The 13,962-nt window shown below is 34.7% G+C and overlaps 1 protein-coding gene across 26 annotated transcripts in view; it reads left to right on the top strand.

The window, feature by feature from the left end:
* Positions 1-13,962, top strand: part of PPIP5K2 (diphosphoinositol pentakisphosphate kinase 2) — a 72,257-nt gene that overhangs the window by 52,369 nt on the left and 5,926 nt on the right. For 7 of the 26 annotated variants that reach the window (XM_040447417.1, XM_040447465.1, XM_040447410.1 and 4 more), the window contains 3 exons: positions 615-687; positions 6,902-7,042; positions 11,043-11,168. In XM_040447417.1, the coding sequence (XP_040303351.1) occupies positions 615-687; positions 6,902-7,042; positions 11,043-11,168 (340 nt within the window). Of the gene's footprint in view, positions 1-614; positions 688-2,401; positions 2,522-3,401; positions 3,465-4,263; positions 4,876-5,150; positions 5,184-5,218; positions 5,279-6,901; positions 7,043-11,042; positions 11,169-13,962 lie in introns of those variants that run through there. The other 19 variants (XM_040447300.1, XM_040447289.1, XM_040447361.1 and 16 more) reach the window with 8 other exon arrangements.

Below are 13,962 nucleotides of genomic sequence, written 5' to 3'. Positions count from 1 at the left end.
GCAAATTTAAAATACTAGGGTTTGGGGGTTTGTTTTGTTTTATAGTGGAAGGTTTTACACTTCCATGCTGTTACACATGACTTTTTTGAGAATTTCAGCAATTTCCTTTTGGAAGTATAATGCATTTGATTATAGGAAAAGGGATTATGGTATCCATTAAGGCTGTGAATATTTAAAGGTTACTCTGATAAAGCCCGTGCATGGATCAGTAATTGTATGGTGACCTCAACAGTCTCTGTCTGTCTTTTCTTTTGTTTGTGATTGTTTTTTCCCCCCTTCAAATACAGGAGCTGTTTAAAAGTGGGCATTTGGCTTCTTTTAAGAGAGTGTGAAATTTTATCAATCTATTAATTGTTTCTTTTCATCTGTCTTGTTTCATACATGATATTTCATTCTGAATGCCTGCTTTGCACCACTTCATTGCAAGGACTTCATATGAAATGGACTCCCTTCAGAAGGGGATCTTGCATGATCTTTCATGTTTTATGTATTTCTACTAATATTTATCATACAGCTTATTAACCTTTGTCTGTCTGGAACAGGCTGCAAATGAAGTATGGACTTTTAAATTGATTTTACTGTTTTACCTCATTTATTTTGCTTTCCTTGTGCAGGTTGTATCTGAAAATGCTAATTATCTGCGAACACCAAGAACTCTTGTGGAACAGAAGCAGAACCCTACTGTAGGTATGTGGTCTAAAGGAAATTGAATTCCAGACCTTCAACTCCCTATTTTGCACACATGTAAAACTAACTCTTCAGTGACGAAAGCATGACCAAATGCTATGCTTTATTTTTATTTAACATACACTAATTCAAAAATGTTGAGTTGTACAACTCAAAGTATACAATAAAGTTTTGATAAAATGAACAAGAAATAGCATTTAATTTTGATGTATAATTTTTTTTAAATGTCCATAATGTAAACTGCCTAGTCCAATTGCCAATGCTAGTTTTTAGTCTTGTATTCTATAAATTAAAATCCCAAAATGCTTTAATTTAGGAAGGAACTTCATTTTTCCCACTTGATAAAATTGTGAATACGCTATTGCATACAAAACAGAACCTTCTACTTTTCTGATTAAAAAAAAAAAAAATTTAGGGGGGCGCCTGGGTGGCTCAGTGGATTAAGCATCCAACTCTTGATCTCAGCTCAGGTCTTGATCTCACGGTCATGAGTTCAAGCCCCACGCTGGGCTCTGTGCTATTGTGAAGCCTACTTTAAAAAATTGTTGTTGTTGTTGTTGTTGTTGTTTTTAAGTTACTTACTAAAGAGTGTTTTAAACCCTTTCTTGGTGTATTAATTTTCCTTTTGACTATTTCCTAAGAGAAACCAAAGCAAAACTAATGCACAGAGATAGTTGTTACTCTTTCTTGACCTATAGAACATAATTGGTTCTTTGCAAATAATGTTGCAAAGCAACATCAAGAAAGATCTTGCTAAACTTACCGGTTTTAAGCTCATTGTTGATAAACTATATGAGGTAATAGCATAGTATTTTCTGTAAGTAGTTGTCTAAATAGGTTTAATAAAAGCATAAATAAGTAATTTTCAACTATATATGTACTTTGCTCTGTATACTAAGTATATGAACTGCTTGTTGATGCCTACTTACTTGAATATCTTTAGTTAATTACGTATAGCTTGTGTTGGTAACTTAATATTCCCACATGATCTTCCTTTATGTATCAAAACGTATTTGATAGAAATTTATTTAATCTTCACCTAGTGGTAAAAGTTTTACTTGGGTGTGAAGACTTTGACTACAAACTAAGCATCAGTTGTATTGGCTGTGTTTTATTTGCTAATAATGTGTTTCATAGGGTCTTATTAATTAAGATCTTAAGTCATTCAAGTATTAGAAGTGTAAGATGATTTAGGCCTGGATGACCTACAAGAAGTTGTTCTTACCTGGTCTTCTCACAAATTAGTAAGCTTTGTTTTATTTCATAACATATGTTGATGATTCTTAACTCAAGGGTTTCAGAAAAAATTCTTCATTTACAGACATACATTCAAAAATGCTGATCTATTGTGACTAGATCTGTGCGAAGAGATTTCTTTATATGACCTGTTAATGCAAATTGACAGAATCCCTTATCAACCTAAATTAACTTCTATAGTAGTGTTTTTAATAGTTTTAAAATGTATATGTCTAATTGTGTAGGCATATTATTTTCCTCAAAGACAACATTTTATACAGTGTTAAGTACCCTCATTTGTACATATGATAAATGGTGGTGGTGATTATATTAAACTTGACATTACAAGCGAATTGTGAGCCTGTTCAAGGCACTGCCAGATAAGTGTGGTAAGAGCCATGTTATTGCATGCTGCATGAATTCCCAATGTGAATGGAAGAACACCCGTTGTGTATGTATTTTCTCTAACTCCCATCAGGGTCTCACTGTGCGGGCCTGTTTAGCACCTCGGTGCTCGGGGGTTCTTCAAGCGCACCTAACCTACAGGATTATGCTCGTACTCATCGTAAAAAGCTGACTTCTTCTGGCTGCATAGATGGTATGTGCACACATGCACACACAGATTCATATCCACACCCATGCACACACCCATGAGCATATAGTACTTCTCAAAGACAAGCCTAAGCCCACTGACTAACTCAAATGGAATCCTAGCACCCTTTGCCTAAATGACAACCAGTGCTCTCTTATCCATAGCTTGGATTCATGTTTCATCAAAGAGTTAATTGTAGTTAGACATACAGTACTTATTCAATAAATAGTTTGTTCAAATGTGAAGTTTAGAGCTGCATTACATGTATTGGGTCTTTTAGATAGTTGATAAGCCATATTATAAAGAATAAATCTTTCCTTGATCTTTTAAACTTTTGTTTATCGTTATCCCTTATTTTACTTACTGATATTGATAAAAATAAAATAAAGTGAATGGAATGTAGATAAGTAGAAGAAAATATACTTCTATACTTGGCAATATTTTTATAAAAAAAAAACATATGATGAGAATATTTTAGAATCCCTAGTTGGATGGCCTCTCACTGTTGTTAATGTACCTTAAGTTTTAATATTTGGACTATCCTTGGAGGCTTCTGGAAGCTTGTCCCTTCTATTAATAGGAGTGTTTATTACCCTTTGATTTATTTAAAACTTCTTTTCATATATCCACAAATTTACTTAAGTCAGTAAAACATGGACTTAACAGAATTGCTGGCTCATCCTGCTTTTCTTTCTTTTGTGTATTTCATTAAACACTTTGCCTCTGTCCTCAAGCCATTTTACTTTTAACCAGTACCCTCTCTCATTCCCTTCTGCATGTCACCTAATTCTAACCTCCTTATATATTTGTTTTTTCCCTCTTTTTTTAAGTGTCCTTCTTTTGGTAGCTATTACGAATTTCAGGTACCTGTTTTTCTCTTTCTCAGACGCCACACGCGGTTCTGCTGTTAAAAGGTTTTCTATCTCATTTGCTCGACACCCAACCAATGGTACGTTTTGCTTTTATTTTAAAAGATACTCCCCTGCTTCATCCTTTTTTATTTTTCTTTTATTTCAAACTGTGGGGTATACAGTATCATTCATTTCTCCATTCTTAATTTCAGTTGGCATGTAATTCCAACTTACTATTAATCCAAAATATTGATACTGTCTCGCTCCCTTTTTCAGCTGTAATTTACACAATCATTTAACATCACTCATCTCAAATTTTTAAATGACCACAATGATGATGAGTTTTAATACTAAATTAGCACCTAAAAATCCCTTCTAATTTCTCAAGTGATCAGTCTACACAAATTTTAAAAATACAACAATTAGTATTGTTTTCTTTTTAAGTCTTAAATATTTTAATGTTTTTTTTCTCTTCCTGAATTCTTTTCCGATCACATAGTTATTTTATTGAGCTACTTGATAAAAAATACTGAGCCACGCTTGTCAAACAGCCAGATGATGTCTTTGAAAAGTTCTTGGGAACTAGGAGATGCAGATTTCACTGTGTAACATTTATCAGTGGCTCTTTGTCTTAAGCAAACTCAACCTGGTCTGGAGACCTCTGAAAATTTTATCCAGTATTTACTTTATCCTCACGTGGCCATATGGTTTGCTGTTGTCAAGCAACCAATTCTTTTTGGTACCACTGCTTTTCGTTAAAATTTGGAGAACTTCTGATAGGAAGAACACTAAGCTAAAAATCTAGAAAGCTCATTCAGTTAAATTCAATTTCTGAGGCTGAACAGTAAAGTGTTTTTGTGGCCATTGTTTATAAACTGAATTGTTGCATTATTACAGCTTTCTTACACAGAGCTTGTTCTTCTGGGTCAAGAGGGAATATTTACTGACCACTTGTAAATAATTGAGGATAGAAGAATTTAAAAGAAAACATACCCGTTTTTGCTTTTATTCGGAATGAAGGTACTTTTATCCCCTGGAATTTTTTTTTTTTCCTTTTAACTGCAAATACACCTTTCAAAAATTCAAGTCAAGTCTTTCAAAAACTTAGATGAAACTGAAGGATTAAACACAAGTTTATAGCCATTCTCCCCCTTCTGGATCCTATAGAAGTGCACTAAATACTTCTGGAGGTGGAGTAAGAAGATCTCATCCTCAACAAGAAAATTTACCCTTAAAGCTTATGTGCTTTTCCTCCTTTGTAGCTCTTTAAATGCTACTTTCTGAAGAAAAAGATCCTTATTTGCTACAGCTGCAGCTTCTAAAGAACTTGTTAGAAGAAAAACCAAAGTCACAAGAAAAACAAGTCACAAAATTCTAAGAAGAGACATTGCAGGTTTAAGACTGACTATAGTTTTTGTGCAGAATGCTTATGTATTTACAGCCAGTATGGAAAGTTTTACATAGGAGAAATCTGTGTTTACTGAAGCTTTAAAAAAAAAAAAAAAAAAAGTTTAACAGAAAATAGAGTAACTTTATATTCCTTTGGCTAAAGCTTTTTTAAAAATGTGGATTTTCCACACGTGACTTAATGCATTTAAAATGCATTTCTTTCAATTCTAGAAATGTTTCTTTGGGGTTTTCAAGATTTTTTTTCTTTTTTATACTGTGTTGTCTTATCTGTCCTATGAATTGTCATTTGACTCTCACTTTTTATTTCCCCCTAACTTTCATGTTATTTCCATCTTAATACATATCATGGACTTACCCCCTCCCTTCATCTTTAGTTCAAGGAACATGGTGAAACAAGTATCTTCTGACAGTGCTTTACCTTATTTTCTGGGCCTCTGTGCAGAACACCTACACCTCTATAGGTGCTGGTCCGTTTCCTCTGTGGAATGTCTAGGCTCCAGTGGTATGTTTTTATAGCTTCTAAACATGACAGCAGGGTGGCTTTTTAAATTGCTGCGCTAACCCTTTCATTGTGCATTAAATACAAAGTTTACTAAAGATAAATGGGGAGAAAATGCAGTCCTGAGGAACCTGATTATATTATTATTTGCCTGTTATAAAATCTAACAGGCAAATGCAAGGAAATAGCTGTTTCAGAATACTTAGCAACATTCTGATGAAAGGATAAAAAACGTAACATTGCTAAGTTTTGTGTAATGCAAAGAAAGGGTTTGCGCTTATTTGCATGAGTCTTATACTTTAAAAAAATGTATTACTTGTGCAAGCCCAATTCTTTTAGTGCTTTATTTAGGTGCTTTAGCTGCTGTTATGGTATAGTTTCTGTTTTGTTTTGTTCTTTAAGCATATGTAACATTCCGTCATGCTTTGGTTTGCACCTGAAAATCAAACATACCAATTTTGTAAATCCTTTGGTTATTTTCATAGAAAGATTAGATTCTCTTTTAACCAGTTTCTCTATTCCAGCCAAGAATTAGTCAGTTCTTGGGTCACTGTTTCCTCCTGAAATTAAGTAAATATCAGTCAGTGTTAAAATGAGCACATGCCTATTGAAGGAGAGAATTTTGTAGTCTGTTTGAGTTTAATTAATTTTTACTTTTTATTTAATAACGTTAGCCTTTATATAAAATCTTAATCTAAGTATTAAAAGTATTTCCTTTGGAGGGAAATTAGTTTGAATGTTAGAAAGAAGAGGTGCAGGAAGACTTACTACTTTAATTGTTTATGAGAGCAATTTTAAAAGCCATTCAGTTGAATAAAATTTAAATCAACAGGCAATTTTTATAAAAAGCGAATAACCTATATCTTGTTTTTTAAAAAAGTGTATATTGTAAGCAGTTTTGTTTCACTGATGGTATTAATATATATGTGCATGATTTGTTTCATGAAATTTTTCTATTTCTGTGCCATTGTTGAATGCAAACATGTCTGTATTTTGTATTGCTTTTTACTTGGCCTAACGGTACTCAGCTAGCAATTTCCAACAATACAATATTTGAGTTATTTCAATAAAGGTAGGTAAAATGTGTTTTGGAATTTGATTTTCAGCATAAATGAATGAGTGTGGTTTTTCAGGTCACACTAGAGAGTATTGTTGGCCTTGGTATTACTAGAAAAGTTACTTAAAATCACTCCTCAAGTAACTACAATGTAATCATTTTTCAACAAGAAGTTAATTTTAACATCCTAGCATCAGAGACACATCATGGCATCAACTTACTCACCTGTCAAATAGACCTGATTTTTATAAAGTACAAACTTAAACAATGTAATTTTTCTGTCCCCTCCCCCCAGTTTTTTTTCTTTAAATATCATTCTTAGATTTTACTAAAGTGTAGAATGAAATTGTGTGCATGCGGTACTATGTGAATACATTTAAAATGAAATCTTTGTCACATCTTGTTCCAGTCCCATATTGCATAGCATCTGGTGTCATGACTTCAGAGATCTCATGTGATTGCATGTGATAGATTGGAAAGACCTAACCTGTACAGTTCTAAGCAATGGTCATCTTCCTTCTTAGTTATTTTTTAAATATCCAAATTTTTTTTTCATTTCTTTTTTTCAGGCTTTGAATTGTATTCCATGGTGCCATCTATTTGTCCTCTAGAAACTCTTCACAATGCCCTGTCTTTAAAGCAGGTGGATGAATTTCTTGCTTCCATTGCTTCTCCATCAAGTGAAGTTCCACGGAAGACCCCTGAAATTTGTAGGAAAATAATTATTATTGTTATTGTTGTTGTTGTTGCTGTTGTTATTGTTATTAGTTTCATTATTTTGTGGCAGTGATATTATCAGACTATAAGAAGAATTATTACAACAAAATCAAGTAGTGATAGTGAATAAAATTTTAGGAGAGAAGGGGGTATAAAGGAACATTATTTGAAATTCTTTGGTGTTATTGATGTGGAATGCACCACTTTTCTTTATAACTCCCAAAAAACTTTCCTCCCAAAAAAGGAAAAAAAAAAAAATCTAAGACCCAGCAATAGAAGTCAACAATATAGACTGATGGCCTTTTTTTCATTTTCTTACTGTGTGTGATTTTACAATAAACTTTTATTGTAGTTTTTTTAAAAACTACAAAATACCATTTGTCATTAACCCACACATGCACAAATACCATTCCATGCCTCACCACCTCTGGTACATATTCACAATGATTCAGAAGGAGCTTTTGACTAAAGAGAGCAAATTAGGACAACAGGTTTTCAAATTATGTTCTTCAGAAAATATTCTGCAAAAGTGAATGCATGTGTGTGAAGAAAAGGGATTCATGACTCAGTAAATTTTGGAAACTGTGTATTATATCCCGCCTCCCTTTGGAGAGACAGAGTTACATTAATGTAGGAAAACTGTATACTTAGATTTTCTAAAACTTATTTTTTGCGAAGACACATTTTTGGTGACACATTTAGACACCATGTAGCACTATTCTGAGGGACATCATTCTGGGAAACCTTTAGGGGTACCTTTTTTGGGTATGAGAAGTCAGCTGACTACTATGATCCTCAGCTCTATAGGATCCTTCAGCCTGTGGGAATTTCCAGTTTAGGAAGCATCCAGTTTGGGAGAGCATGCTCTGCTTAGTTAAGAATCTTGCTAGGGCTAGTCCTTTTTTTTTGTAAAGTCACAAACATTGAGTGTATACCTTTCTTCTTTTTGTAAGGAGCATACTATAAATGTGTTTCTCTGAAGAATGAAACCAGAGGTCTTAGAATGAAAGCCACTTTCGTGTATTGCTGTTCTCTTCCCTTTTCTGGCTTTCACATTGTATTATTCTAGAGCGTTCTCGTCACATTGTATTCTGTCTAAATGGCACCCCTTGCATTTCTCCAGTATAGTGGGCTTCCCTTTTCTTCCACGTATAGTAGTAGAGGTCAGGTTTCAATCATTGATGGCAATGGAGAGATTCTTGGGTTTATGTTCTAAAATATTTCACTTTAGGAATGGTTTTAGGAAGTAGGATTTAATTTCAAGGTTTTCCTGTGAATGTGTCTGACTCTGAGAATTGATAATACTCCAAATGAAATAACTTCTTTAAGCTGTGTGAGGTCAAAGTTAGGAAAATGAAGTATGTTTATCTTCTTTTCCCTGTTAGCTGATAGAATGGAAAATGCTTTTCCTCAGAATGCAGTGGAGAACCTGAATTAATTCTCATTTACCATTTACCCCTTTATATTTGATGTTTCACAGCTTCACTGGGGCAAGGATTTATAATCTTAAAATAAAAATGAAAGAAAAGTTCTAATTAGTAAAAAAGAACTTAGGATAGATATCAATGTTATTTAGAATTTAGAAGATTTTCAGTGAGTGACTTACAGGTAACAGCAGTAATGACATCTGTTTTGGAAAGAGAATTGTGCTAGAACATTTACAGAAAGAAAATCTCTGAAGGTATATTCTGTGGTGCTGTTTTATTATGATGGCTTTATTTCTGTGGTTAGTGAATTCAATTAATCAGAGTATATTATTGAGGTGTATTAATGAAGGGTATTAAATTCCTTTTCCAGTTCAGATTAGCTCTTCTCTATATCATGGATATAAGGTGTACCCATATTCTCTCTAGTTCTCTTAAAATTTCCTGCCATTACTTACTAAGGAAACTAGATAAGAACGTAAATACAGTTAATGCAATTCATAGAGTTGAATAAACCTTAAAATCAAGCTAGTTCATTGGTCTTCAGACTGTATTCCCAAGAGCTTTTGGAAATTCCATTAAGAAGATGATGCTGAATGGTTAGGCCTTAGGTCGTGCATGGCTGCTTCAACTAGAGTATATGTTTTCATCTATTTTATTTAAGATTTCATTTGAGAAAAAAAATTATTCTTTAAAGAAAAAAAAACTTAGACACCATTGAGGAAATCAAGTGGTTAGTGGTCAAGCAATACTAAAAAACTCATGTCTTCTGAGTGTATGGTTTTTTGGTTCTTCTTGAGTAGTAAAGAAAATAGGTGCCAGCTATAATAGAAGCCTCTGAATCCTCTGTTTTATACTGTAGCTGCAGAATTAAGTGAGGTTTGATGGGGGGTGGCAGGGAGGGGAAAGTGGGTAATGGGCATTGAGGAGGGCACCTGTTGGGATGAGCACTGGGTGTGGTGTGGAAACCAATTTAACAATAAATTTCATATTAAAAAAAGAAAATAGGTGCCAGCTGTAATAGAAGCCTCTGAATCCTCTATTTTACACTGTAACTGCAGAATTAATATTTAGTAATCACAGTATATTTATATTATTTTATACTTAATTCCCTGAATTGTCAAGGAATTAGCATTATAATGTAGACTATATTGATTTTGTGCTATTTATAATGAAGCCGATATTGTTAATCCTCTGTCATTCAGAAAGGCTTTTTCCTCACTTCAAACAAAATTAAATCAATTTTGTGGCAACTAGAAGTTAGCTTACAATGGAACACTAACAGTATCAGATGGGGGGAAGGTGTGGAAATACTAACTGGATAAGTTAGAGATGGAAGTTAACGAGACAGGATCAAACGTGTAAGCAGGAAAGAGCTTAGTAGTGGTGTAGTGCTTTACATGATGCTTTCGGGATTTTTGTCATCACTTGTATGTTATATCGTTAGTGACTACTTGGAGCTTCTGCCAATAGGATTTGTATTCATTCAGTGTAGATACGGGTCAGCCACATGAAACACATTTGCTGTGACTGGCTCACGTATTTGATTTTCAGAGACATGCTGTTTATTGCTATCAGGTCCTCCAAAAATTGCAAAAGCAGGCGAGTTGGTGTTTTGTTAACTCCTCACCTCCCTTCAGTTAAGAACCTGGAAGCTCATGCCAGAAGCTCTCCTTCCCCAGAGGACTTCATACTTCAGAATTACCGTACTTTTCCTTTTCATGCTTCTCAACCACTGCACCTTGATTAGAAAGAGGAAAAAAAATCTTTAAAAGTCCTTGCATTAAGATAAATCTCACTAGGTAATATAGGGAGACAGTCTGATTTATTACTTATAAATATAATAGATTAATAGACCATAGTGTTTATAAAGTAACTGTCCCTGAATCTCTACTTCATATTTTTTTTTAATTTTTTTTTCAACGTTTTTTATTTATTTTTGGGACAGAGAGAGACAGAGCATGAACGGGGGAGGGGCAGAGAGAGAGGGAGACACAGAATCGGAAACAGGCTCCAGGCTCTGAGCCATCAGCCCAGAGCCCGACGCGGGGCTCGAACTCAACGGACCACGAGATCGTGACCTGGCTGAAGTCGGACGCTTAACTGACTGCGCCACCCAGGCGCCCCCTCTACTTCATATTTTTAAGAGAAAAACAATTTGGGAGGTTTTTTTGGTTTTTTTTTTGTTTTTTTTGTTTTTTTTTTTTAACTAGGCAGTAAAATTATTCCATTAGCTCTCTGCCATCCCTTAAGAATCTGAGTTTCTATCAGGACAATAAAATTAAGTCCATTTCTCTATTCTTGGCATGCCATTAGTAAATACTGTTAAATGCTTATTATTTGCAGTATAAACAGAACATCTATTGGGCTAAGAGCATGAGAGAACTTTTTATAGGAAAGATGATGTAGCCGAATTTACTTTGTAAACCTTGCATTGTCTATTTTCTCGTGTAATGTATAGTCCTAAGTCCACTAAATATGTCATTAGAAATTTCTAAATGTAAGGACTTGGTAGGAAATTACTGAACTGCCATATCTGTTTTGTTTTGTTTTGTTTTTTTCTTTTCAGCCTCTTCAGCTTCACGTTCCAGTCCAGTAATGAGAAGAAAAATATCTTTAAATACATATACACCTGCAAAAATCCTCCCAACACCACCAGCTACCTTAAAGAATACGAAAGCAAGCAGCAAGCCAGGTTAGCAGTGTGTGAATTTGTGGATTCTGTAGCGCAATTAGAGGAGTAGTAATAGCTTGCCTTTTGAGTTTAAAATCTGTTTTTAAAAAGGATCTTTATACTTCCTAGAGTTAAAAACTTATTGTAGTCTCTTGATGTATTTGTATTTTTTCCTCTGTTGTCTCCCCCGCCACTGTATCTGTTAATAAAATATTTCATACTCATACTGTTCTCCAAACTAACTTATGAACTGTCTCCTATTGCTTTTCTTTTGAGTCTAGGCTTTACTTTAGTCATTTTATATGAAAGATTTTTTTTTTAATTTTTTAAAACATTTATTTATTAGTATTGAGAGACAGAGACAGACAGAGCATGAACATGGGAGGGACAGAGAGAGGGGGAGACACAGAATCCAAAGCAGGCTCCAGGCTCCAAGCTGTCAGCATAGAGCCTGACGCAGGGCTCAAACTCATGAACCATGAAATCATGACCTGGGCTGAAGTTGGACGCTTAACCAACTGAGCCACCTACACGCCCCCTATTTTTGTCTCTTTCTTTTTTTTTTTTTTTTTTTAAAGTTTATTTTTTTATTTTTGGGACAGACAGAGACAGAGCATGAACGGGGGAGGGGCAGAGAGAGACGGAGACACAGAATCGGAAACAGGCTCCAGGCTCCGAGCCATCAGCCCAGAGCCTGACGCGGGGCTCGAACTCCCGGACCGCGAGATCGTGACCTGGCTGAAGTCGGACGCTTAACCCACTGTGCCACCCAGGCGCCCCTTTTGTCTCTTTCTTTACAGTGTTTTAATTCTCCATGTGCAGTCTAATGACATGAGTACCAAATTCAACTATCTTTTATCAGCTTTTTTTCTATTTTTTTTTAAGATTTTATTTTTTAACTAATCCCTGCACCCAACGTGGGACTTGAGCTCACAACCCAACATCAATAGTTGCATGCTCTACTGCCTCAGCCAGCCAGACACCCCAACTTTTTTTTGGTCTTATTTTTTGGCATATTTGACTGTGTGGTTGATCCTTGCTGAAATCCTCTCTTACTCTGACTTCCATGGTGTACTCTGCCTTGCTGTTATTTCCCTTTACCCGATTCTTCTAGTCTTATCTGACAGTTGTTCTTCCTACTTTGCTATGCCAGACAGGGTCATCCACCTGTTCACTTTTTCTTACCCTATACTTTTTTTTCTTGAGAGACTTCTTTGTAGCTCCAAGGTTTGACTGTATCCTCACTGGAAATTTCTTCATTCTTTTCCTCATTTTAGTGCTCTCACAAATTCTTTTGGTTAATAGTTTAGGCTTGGGAGTCAGAGGGACCTAGATTAAAATCTCAACACTACTACTTATTAGCTTTATGATTTTGGGTAAGTTACTAACCTCTCCGATCCTCGGTTTCATAAAATCGGGGTAATAGTACTCTTTTAAAGGTTGTCAGAAATGAATGCAATACTTACCTATGTAAAGTACTTGACATACATAGTAAACACTCACTAAATGTTAGTTGCTGTTGTTACACTGTTGCCAAACTCTTCACTTCCTCCCAAATAAATCCTTGTGATACTCAGGTCATTTTTCTTCTAAAATGTTCTCCTTTTACTTCCTACTCCCAACCCAGCCCCCTCCACTGGTGATGTATTTATATGATTACCAAAACGAGAACTCTTACAACACTCTGTACCACTGACTTGATCATTTATCCCTGATTATAGTTCTGTCAGGTTATCCGGCCTTATACATTAAAGGCAATATCTTAAATACAAAGTTTGCACCTTCTAAATAATCAATATATGCGGGTACAGACACTGAAAAAGTATCTTAAATATAAATTACAGTGTATTCCATATACAACTCAAAGCTAACATTTGTGTAGTTTTTTATGCTACAAAACACTTTTTTTGTTCATACATTTCTAAACATGGCCTTCAGAGATCAATACCATTCTTATGCCATTACGGATGAAAAAATTGCAGAGGTTGTGACTAATCCCTGTTCACATAACAGTCGTAGGCCTAAGATTTGAATGCTCTTTGAATCATGGTCCATTGTTTTTCTCTATATATTAGACACATAATAAATGTATTATTTCATATGCCTTTTTAAATAATAAAGATGAAATGGTGTTATTTTGACTTTTTCAATATAACATAAGCCAATAAAAGCCAATCTTGCATTCCTGGAATGGACCCCACTTGGTCATGATGAATAATTTATATATATGTTGCTGGATTCAGTTTGACCTTGAGGATTTTGACACCTGCATTTTTAAAAGATAATGATTCGTCTGTAGTTATTTTTTGTTTTTGTTGTTGTTTTTGTTTTCATGTTGGGTTTTGTTTTTGTGATGTCTTTTAAATGTTGGTATCAGGCTGATGATGCTGGTCTCAAAATGATTTGGAAGTATTTCTTCCATCTATTTTCTGAATGAAGTTTTTTATAAGAGAGGTATTTCTTACTTAAATTTTGATAGAATTAATTTTCTGTTACATTTTAGTCATGGCTTTGGTAACTTGGTTTTTCAAGGAATTTGTTCATTTTATCTAAGTTGTCAATTTTCTTGTTACTTCATTATCCTTTTTTAATTTATTTTAAATATTTTTTAATATTTATTTTTATTTTTGAGAGAGAGAGCAGGGGAGGGGCAGAGAGAGAGGGAGACACAAAATCTGAAGCAGGTTCCAGGCTTCAGGCTCTGGAACACAGAGCCCAAGGTGGGACTCAAACTTACGAACCATGAGATCATGACCTGAGCCGAAGTCAGGCACTTCACTGACTGAGCCACCTAGGCGCCCCACTGCACTATGAT

This window comes from Herpailurus yagouaroundi, unplaced genomic scaffold, assembly GCF_014898765.1.
Source record: "Herpailurus yagouaroundi ecotype Mexico unplaced genomic scaffold, PumYag 29, whole genome shotgun sequence".
NCBI classification, from domain to species: Eukaryota; Metazoa; Chordata; class Mammalia; order Carnivora; family Felidae; genus Herpailurus; species Herpailurus yagouaroundi.
Note: the sequence above shows the minus strand (reverse complement) of the source record. Positions and strands in the feature narration are given on the sequence as shown.